Below are 9648 nucleotides of genomic sequence, written 5' to 3' on the forward strand. Positions count from 1 at the left end.
CACACAGACACTGCTCTTTGTGAGCCTGCGAGCTACCTTGCTTCAGTGGTGCTCAACTCTGCAGACCCTATGGACTGTAGCCCAGCAGGCTCCTCTCTCCATGGGATTCTTCAGGAAAGTATATTGGAGAAGGTTACCATGCCCTCCTCCGGCGATCTTTATGATGCGCGCATAGACATACACACACACACACACTCACACACACACTGCTGTTTGTGAGCCTGCGTGCTACCTTGCTTCAGTGGTGCTCGACTCTTTGCAGACCCTGAGGACTGTGGCCCACCAGGGTCCTCTCTCCATGGCTTCTCCAGGCAAGAATACTGGAGAGTGTTGCCATGCCCTCTTCCTGGGATCTTTATGACCCAGGGATGGAACTTGCCTCTCCTGCGACTCCTGCATTGCAGGCGGATCCTTTACTGATGAGCCGCCTGAGAAGACCACACTCTTCTTTATCGGTTGCTATACCCCATATAAAAACCTCTGGATGAGACCTAAATATAGATGGGAGAATAAAAATAGAAAGAATTTTGACCATAAAGATCCCTCAAGTCACCGAGAAACCACGAATAGAATTACCATTTAGGAAAGTGACGAGTTGCAATACGTTAAGAAAAAAGTACACGATTTTCCATTGAACAAACGACACAACCGACACATATTGCAGCAGTTAATGAGGTTTTTAATGTTTTCTTTGGGGTAGAAATGTTTTAAAGATTAAATGTAGGGCCTAAGGGGAGAACCCTTAAGTCTGGTTTGCGATGGTCAGAGAGTCCTGGGGCAGTTCATCTGCTGGTGCGGTATCTGATGACCGTCTTGGTGGCCTCGGATGTGGCATACTTGCCGAGCTCCCCAGGCAACAGAAGACGCACAGCTGTCTGGATGTCTTCGGTCATCATGGTGCAGCGCCTGTTGCAGTGGGCCAGGCGCCCAGCCTCTTCGGCAATCCGCTCGAACATATCTTTCACAAACGAATCCAAGATGTTCACGGACTCACGGGAAAGACTCAGGCCTGTATGTACTTGCTTCAGCACCCTAGGGAAATAGGTAGCAAAGCTTGAGAAATTGCCCTGATGGCAGCGGCGGCGTCGGCAACGGCAACGGTGGCCCTTAGGTGTCTTCTTTGCCTTTTTTGGTTCGGCATCACACAGGTCTGATTGGAGGCCCCTGCTTTCGCCATCTCCGTATCAGAGGGCTCAGTTTCAGAGGTGCCCATTTCTTTGGTGATCACGTCTTCCTCAGAGTTGTTAGGGGTTGGTTCAGACATGGCAGCGACACCACTCCCCCAGCTCAGCCGGAAGAACAGTGAGGGCGTTGAAGGCCGTTGGCCGAATTTATAGGCCCTGCTTTCCCTGACGTCACAGACACTGTCCATATCTGATTGGATTCAAGGCAGGGAGGCCTGTTACTATGGCAGCCCATGTCACGTGACACCAGACGTCGCACCCCCCCCCCATTTCCTGCTGCGCCCCTCCCCCACATTTAACCCCTAGTCAGCCAAACTCCCCTGGTGGCTCTGACTGTAAAGTGTCTGTCTACAATGTGGGAGATGTGGGTTCAATCCCTGGGTCAGGAAGATTCCATGGAGAAGGAAATAGCAACCCACTCAAGTATTCCTGCCTGGAAAATCCCATGGACGGAGGAGCCTGGTGTCCATGGGGTCGCAAAGAGTTGGGCACGGCGGAGCGACTGCACTTTCACTTTCAGCCAAACTCAGTGAAAGTCACCTAAGATGAAAAATGAAATAATCAGTTAGAGCTTCCTGAGAGAGTATGACAGACCTCCATAACTCCAGCTCTTTCAGGCGTCAGAGTGACTCAGGTCACTTGGTGGACATTTTACTCCAACACAGAATCTTCTCCTGATTGACCTACAGTGGCATGAGCAGAATGTCCTGGCTTCCCCAGCAGAGTGCTCCTGAAAATCATAGGAGTTAAATGAACAGCTATTATCTCCAGAATTTACCAAAACCAATGATCAGTATGAAGAGAATGACAAAATCCCATTCTCCAAATACAGAACACAAACAGAAATAGGAATACTTTACACTTACACACTAAAAATATGTAACATTTTTCAAATTATAAATTATTTTCTTAAACATTATTTAGGTCCCCCAAATACCACACATACTGGAATTGATTAATGGTTTATAGTGGTTATTTCTCAAAAAATGATCACTCTTATTGCTGAGAAGCCACCAGGGTGAGAGAAAATGAATACAGAAAGAGAGAAATAAAACACCTAGAAATAAACATACCTAAGGTGGTGAAAGTCCTGTACTTAGAAAAAATAAGACCCTGATCAAAGAAAGTGAAGATACAAACAGAGGGAAAAGTTTACCTTGTTTATGGATTGGAAGAATTGATATTGTTAAAATAAACATGCTATCCAAGGCAATCCACACACTCAGTGCAATTGCTATCAAAATACCAGGGCATTTTCTACACAACTAAAACAGACAATTTTAAATTTTGTATGGAAAGATGAAAGACCCTGAATCGCCAAAACCATCTTAAGGAAGAAGATCAGAACTGGAGGAATCAGGTTCCCTGACTTTGAACTCTATCAGAAAACTACATTAATCCAATCAGTATAGTATTGGCACAAAAACAGACATGTGGAACAGAAGAGAGAGCCCAGAAATAAACCTATGTGCTTATGGTCAATTAATCTATAATAAAAAAGACAAGAATATACAGTGGAGAGAAGACAGTTTCTTCAATAAGTGATGCTGGGATAATTGGATAGCTACATGCAATAAAGTAAAATTAGAACATTCTCTAACAGCATATACAAAAATAAACTCAAAATGGACCAAAGACCTAAATATAATACATATATTATGTAGGAAGTCATTTTAAGAAACAAAAACCTTTAGATATTTTAATGAGCTGTTTCTTTCACATTTGTAAATTCAGAAATTAAGTGAACATATCAGTTATAAAAAAATTAAAAATACAAAACAATTGGGTTTTAAAGAGATAACTGGGACCTCGAAGGTCTCTGATACAGAGGAAATCTAGGATGGAGAAGGGAAAAGCAGTCTGACGTTGAAGACTGGAAGGGGGAGTAACACTAGTAATTATTCACGTCAGTTGATGATTGAGGAAATAAGAGAGCCTAATGAGCAATCACCATGCAATGTTGTGGTTCACTGTGAAGGCAAAATAAGAGAAATGGCTTCACAGCTGAGTTAACAATTGCAAGTCTCAACTCATGGATAATGGTGTTGATAGGATAGGCATACCTCATTCAGAAACCTTTTCAACATTACCATTGTTTCTGGATTCACTTATAAAGAGGACCCCAACACAGCATAGAATTTAAGTGCAACAAAAAATTCAGGGAAAAAACTTATTTCACACTGCCTAGAATCAGAAGTTTCTACCCTAACTCATTCAGATGATCTAATGTCATTCTTTTCCAGCCCTTATTCTCTTGTTTTTGAAGCGGCAAACCTTCATGATTTTCAGCTTAACATCATAGGGATGGTGAGGGCATTCAGTCAGAGAAACTAAAAAGTTCATGTTGACTCCATGTCAGCCAAGAAGGGACTCAAACTGGTAGCCACAGTCACTGAGCCACACTACAACGAGGTTATCCTGACTAAAGCAATAATGGTCTTTCTGGGGTGTTCAGGTCTGGTGACAGTAGTGTAAGAAGTATGATTATTCATCTCTTTTATTGTTCATTTTATAAAACTAATTAAGATCATTTAAATATTATATAAGTATTAGAAAATGGCCAAATAGTAAAGAATCCACTTGCAATGAAGGAGACTCAGGTTCAATCCCTGGGTCCAGAAGATCCCCTAGAGCAGGAAATGGAGTGGGAACTCCAGTGTTCTTGCCTGGAAAATTCCATGGACAGAAGAGCGAGACAGGCTACAGTCCATGGAGTCATAAAGAGTCGGACACGACTGAGCGACTAATAGTTTCAACACTTTCAAGTATTCTAGAGCTCCTGTACAAAATGCTAGTGATTGGGTCAATTAAACACATTCATTTATTGTCTCATACTTGTGGAGGCTTTAAGTTCAAATCAAAGTTTCATCTGAGTTGGATCTTATGCAAGGTGTGAATGTATAAGGGGCCTCCATTCGTGGCCACTTTCCTTGGCTTGTAAATAGCTGAAATCTCCCTATACTTCCCCAAATTTTCTTCCCGATATGTATGTTATCTATGTCTGATTTTCCCTTTTTCAGTTCAGTTCAGTTCATTGCAGTCACTCAGTCGTGTCTGACTCTTTGCAACCCCATGAACCACAGCACGCCAGGCCTCCCTGTCCATCACCAACTCCCGGAGTCCACCCAAACCCATGTCCATTGTGTCAGTGATGCCATCCAACCATTTCATCCTCTGTCGTCCCCTTCTCCTCCTGCTCTTAATCTTTCCTAGCATCAGGGTCTTTTCAAAACAGTCAGCTCTCTGCATCAGGTGGCCAAAGTATTGGAGTTTCAGCTTCAACATCAGTCCCTCCAGTGAACACCCAGGACTGATCTCCTTTAGAATGGAGTCGTTGGATCTCCTTGCAGTCCAAGGGACTCTCAAGAGTCTTCTCCAAAACCACAGTTCAAAAGCATCAATTCTTTGGCACTCAGCTTTTTTGATAGTCCAACTCTCACATCCATACGTGACTACTGGAAAAACCATAGCCTTGACTAGACAGACATTTGTTGGCAAAGTAATGTCCCTTCTTTTTAATCTGCTAAATTGGTCATAACTTTCCTTCCAAGGAGCAAGTGTCTTTTAATTTAATTACTATAATCACCATCTGCAGTGATTTTGGAGCCCAGAAAAATAAAGTCAGCCACTGTTTCCCCACCTATTTGCCATGAAGTGATGGGTCCGGATGCCATGATCTTAGTTTTCTGAATGTTGAGCTTTAAGCCAACTTTTTCACTCTCCTCTGTCACTTTCATCAAGAGGCTCTTCCCTTTTTATATAGATATAACTCATTTGGATTAAGACCTACTCGGTTTTTCCAGTAGTCATGTATGGATGTGAGAGTTGGACTGTGAAGAAGGCTGAGTGTTGAAGAATTGATGCTTTTGAACTGTGGTGTTGGAGAAGACTCTTGAGAGTCCCTTGGACTGCAAGGAGATCCAACCAGTCCTTTCTGAAGGAGATCAACCCTGGGATTTCTTTGGAAGGAATGATGCTAAAGCTGAAACTCCAGTACTTTGGCCACCTCATGCGAAGAGTTGACTCATTGGAAAGGACTTTGATGCTGGGAGGGATTGGGGGCAGGAGGAGAAGGGGACGACCGAGGATGAGATGGCTGGATGGCATCACCAACTCGATGGACGCGAGTCTAAGTGAGCTCTGGGAGTTGGTGATGGACAGGGAGGCCTGGCATGCTGCGATTCATGGGGTAGCAAAGAGTCGGACACAACTGAGTGACTGAACTGAACTGAATGAACATATTTTAACTTGATTACTTGGTAAATACTCTATCTCCAAATATGATCACATATGAATATGAGTGTTTATGGCATAGATACATTAATTTTAGAGACACAAAATCAACCCATAGGAGATCTGCATTTTGAACTAATTGTGGGCATATCTCCTGCCTCTTCCATCTTATTAAGAGAACACTGGTGACCACTTATGAGAAACAAGGTGGCCCCACCACAGTCATTGTCACAATTCTGTGAATGTTCAGTAATTTCATTTTAGTATTTTATTTCTTCTCCCCTCTTTGAGGGAGAAGATAGTCTGTCATTCTCAATTGTTATAAAGTATTTTTTACACCTACAGTTGTAATTATTTGCTATTGTGTAGGATATAAGAGCCTGTGAAGTACACCACTTTCAGCCAAACACTGAGATAAAATTCTGATAATCCATGAAATCAAAGTTTTCCTGAGCCCTGCAGGAAAGGGACAGGGCTCTACAGGACAGAAAAAACAGAAGACTTTCTTTAAACTGGCAGAACCTCATGAGATAAAGAAAAAGAACTGAGGTCCTCATTTCACTCCAGTCAGAATGGCTGCTATCAAAAAGTCTACAAGCAATAAATGCTGGAGAGGGTGTGGAGAAAAGGGAACCATCTTACACTGTTGGTGGGATGCAAACTCGTAGAGCCACTATGGAGAACAGTGTGGAGATTCCTTAAAAAGCTGGAAATAGAACTGCCATATGACCCAGCAATCCCATTGCTGGGCATACACACCAAGGAAACCAGAATTGAAAGAGACACGTGTACCCCAATGTTCATTGCAACACTGTTTATAACAGCCAGGGCATGGAAGCAACCTAGATGTCCATCAGCAGACAGATGGATAAGAAAGCTGTGGTACATATACATAATGTAATATTACTCAGCCATTAAAAAGAATATATTTGAATCAGTTCTAATGAGGTGGATGAAACTGGAGCCTATTATACAGAGGGAAGTAAGCCAGAAAGAAAAACACCAATACAGTATACTAACACATATATATGGAATTTAGAAAGATGGTAACGATAACCCTGTATGCGAGCCAGCAAAAGAGACACAGATGTATAGAACAGTCTTTTGGACTCTGTGGGAGAGGGCGAGGGTGCGATGATACGGGAGAATGGCATTGAAACATGTAAATTATCATATGTGAAACAGATCACCAGCCTAGGTTCGATGCATGATACAGGGTGCTCGGAGCTGGTGCACTGGGATGACCCAGAGAGGTGGGATGGGGAGGGGGGTTCAGGATGGGAAACACATGTACACCCATGGTGGATTCAAGTCAATGTATGGTGAAACCAATACAATATTGTAAAGGATAACAGAAACCATGCTTCTTTTGATGAACCTGCTTAATAGGAAATATCTCAATATAAAAGAATAACCTTCAATGATCTCAAATCTCCATTTGGAAATTAATTCAAGTGAAGACTGTTTAATGAAGTATTTCCCTTAACCACACTCCAATATCATGCAAGGACAGCTTCTTGTGTTTTTCACTCCCCCTAAATGTTTTCCTTAAACCTGCTCCATTTATGATTCTGTGGAAATGCACTTTTCACAATTGAGAAGGATGGATTACAGCTATAATGTCAGATGTTGGAGGACCGAAAAAGAAGAGGACCATGAGGTATATGAGAAAACTCTGTGTCCCTAAGTCAAAAAAAAAAAAAATAGATATTCAGACCAGGTTTGTCTGAGTTCCTTTCACCAAGAAATCTGTACTTACATTCTCCTTGCTGCCTACCTGTGTGTTTCTTTGTCTATATAAATGGCCCTACAAGTGGGAGAGGATGTCTATAATGGTTAGAATTTTCAGTCCACTTTGGTGTGAAAGCTGTGGCATGCAGTAGAAGATTCCACTAAATAGTAGGTGCTCCTCTGTTGGAGAAGACTCTTGAGCATCCCTTGGAGAGCAAGGAGATGCAACCAGTTCATTCTGAAGGAGATCAGCCCTGGGATTTCTTTGGAAGGAATGATGCTAAAGCTGAAGCTCCAGTACTTTGGCCGCCTCATGTGAAGAGTTGACTCACTGGAAAAGACTCTGATGCTGGGAGGGATTGGGGGCAGGAGGAGAAGGGGACAACAGAGGATGACATGGCTGGATGGCATCACAGACTCGATGGACGTGAGTCTGAGTGAACTCCGGGAGATGGTGATGGACAGGGAGGCCTGGCGTGCTGTGATTCATGGGGTTGCAAAGAGTTGGACACGACTGAGCGACTGAACTGAACTGAAAGAGCAAAGACAATCACCATAGTATAGTGAACAAAACAATTATTCCTATGGCCATACCCTGTGTATGGCACCCAAAAACATCTCAAGAAGCTTGTCTTTGATTTCAGTGGCTATTAGATTGAGGAGTATAGCTCATACCTGAATACTCCTTCCAGTGAGGGGTCCTGTCTGTTTCCCCCTCCTCTTGAGTTGATGAAGCCTGTGATTATTTTGAGCAATGAATAAAATACAGTGGAAATTATATTATACCAACAACAGGGCTGAGTTTTAAGAAGAAATGTCCTTCTGCCTTGCTGTTTGAGGACATAGGGCTACCATGGAAAAGATTAGTCTGTCCTGCTAGACTGCTCCACAAGAAAAGAGGCCCCTTTCAGCACCAGGTATGTGTGTGAAGGTTATCTGGAACTTTGCAGTGTAGCTTAGGTATCGGATGAAGATCACTGAGTGGTCTTAGGATGCTTTATGTTTTTAAGGGATATTTACATTTCATATTTGGAAATTGTGTAAAAAATTTAAAATCTTCCCATTATAAATTGTAATATAAAAAGTTATGTTAAACAGTATTTTAAATACTCAGATGTGCTTGAAAAGTGGCTCAAATCAATAGACAGTTGGCACACACACATAATTCTAAATGATTAACTGACTATACTCACAGTGAAAAACTGGACTTTCTTTCTCATAAGAAAGGAAGGACCGAAGAAAATTCTAATTTTTGTCCTTAGTGGACATGGAACAATGACTAGTTCCAAATAGGAAAAGGAGTACGTCAAGGCTGTATATTGTCACCTGCCTATTTAACTTCTATGCAGAGCACATCATGAGAAACGCTGGAAGAAGCACAAGCTGGAATCAAGATTGCTGTGAGAAATATCAATAACCTCAGATATGCAGATGACACCACCCTTATGGCAGAAAGTGAAGAGGAGCTAAAAAGCCTCTTGATGAAAGAGGAGAGTGAAAAAGTTGGCTTAAAGCTCAACATTCAGAAAATGAAGATCATGGAATCTGGTCCCATCACTTCATGGGAAATAGATGGGGAAACAGTGGAAACGGTGTCAGATTTTATTTTGGGGGGGCTCCAAAATCACTGCAGATGGTGATTGCAGCCATGAAATTAAAAGATGCTTACTCCTTGGAAGGAAAGTTATGACCAACCTAGATAGCACGTTCAAAAGCAGAGACATTACTTTGCCAACAAAGGTCCGTCTAGTCAAGGCTATGGTTTTTCCAGTGGTCATGTATGGATATGAGAGTTGGACTCTGAAGAAAGCTGAGTGCCAAAGAATTGATGCTTTTCAACTGTGGTGTTGCTGAAGACTCTTGAAAGTCCCTTGGACTGCAGGGAGATCCAACCAGTCCATTCTAAAGGGGATCAGCCCTGGGTGTTCATTGGAAGGACTGATGCTGAAGCTGAAACTCCAGTACTTTGGCCACCTCATGAGAAGACTTGACTCACTGGAAAAGACTCTGATGCTGGGAGGGATTGGGCGCAGGAGGAGAAGGGGATGACAGAGGATGAGATGGCTGGATGGCATCACCAGCTTGATGGATGTGAGTCTGAGTGAACTCCGGTTTTTGGTGATGGACAGGGAGGCCTGGTGTGTTGCAATTCATGGGGTCACAAAGAGTCGGACACGACTGAGCGACTGAACTGAACTAAATTGATGGGTGAGGAATAAAATGTTGCCTAAAGAATTTGTAACCAAAAGAGTGCCCTGATGTAGCTTTGGTATTCTAATTAATACTGTCAACATGGCCCAAGTAATTTCTATTTGCGAACTCATATATATGGCAAATGCAAATCTAATTGCGTCTAGAGGAGCTGAACCCTAACTGAGGCTTCTACAAGTATTCCTACAGTTCAAGCCCCCCTAAACAAATATAACTTTCCCTTCGAAAATGACAGCATCAGTATAAATAATAAACCAAATGGAAACCTGTAAAGACTTATAATCAGATA

General features: G+C 42.4%; 1 protein-coding gene across 1 annotated transcript; it reads right to left on the bottom strand.

Moving 5' to 3' along the window:
• Positions 1–782: 782 nt before the first annotated feature.
• On the bottom strand, positions 783–1372 carry LOC138071054 (histone H2B-like). Its single transcript, XM_068962478.1, has 2 exons — positions 1125–1372; positions 783–1032 (listed from the first exon to the last, which is right to left on the bottom strand). Exons 1-2 carry the CDS (start codon positions 1370–1372, stop codon positions 783–785), a joined length of 498 nt encoding a protein of 165 aa, XP_068818579.1.
• Positions 1373–9648: the final 8276 nt, after the last annotated feature.

The sequence above is a fragment of the Capricornis sumatraensis genome, chromosome X (assembly GCF_032405125.1).
Source record: "Capricornis sumatraensis isolate serow.1 chromosome X, serow.2, whole genome shotgun sequence".
NCBI lineage: Eukaryota > Metazoa > Chordata > Mammalia > Artiodactyla > Bovidae > Capricornis > Capricornis sumatraensis.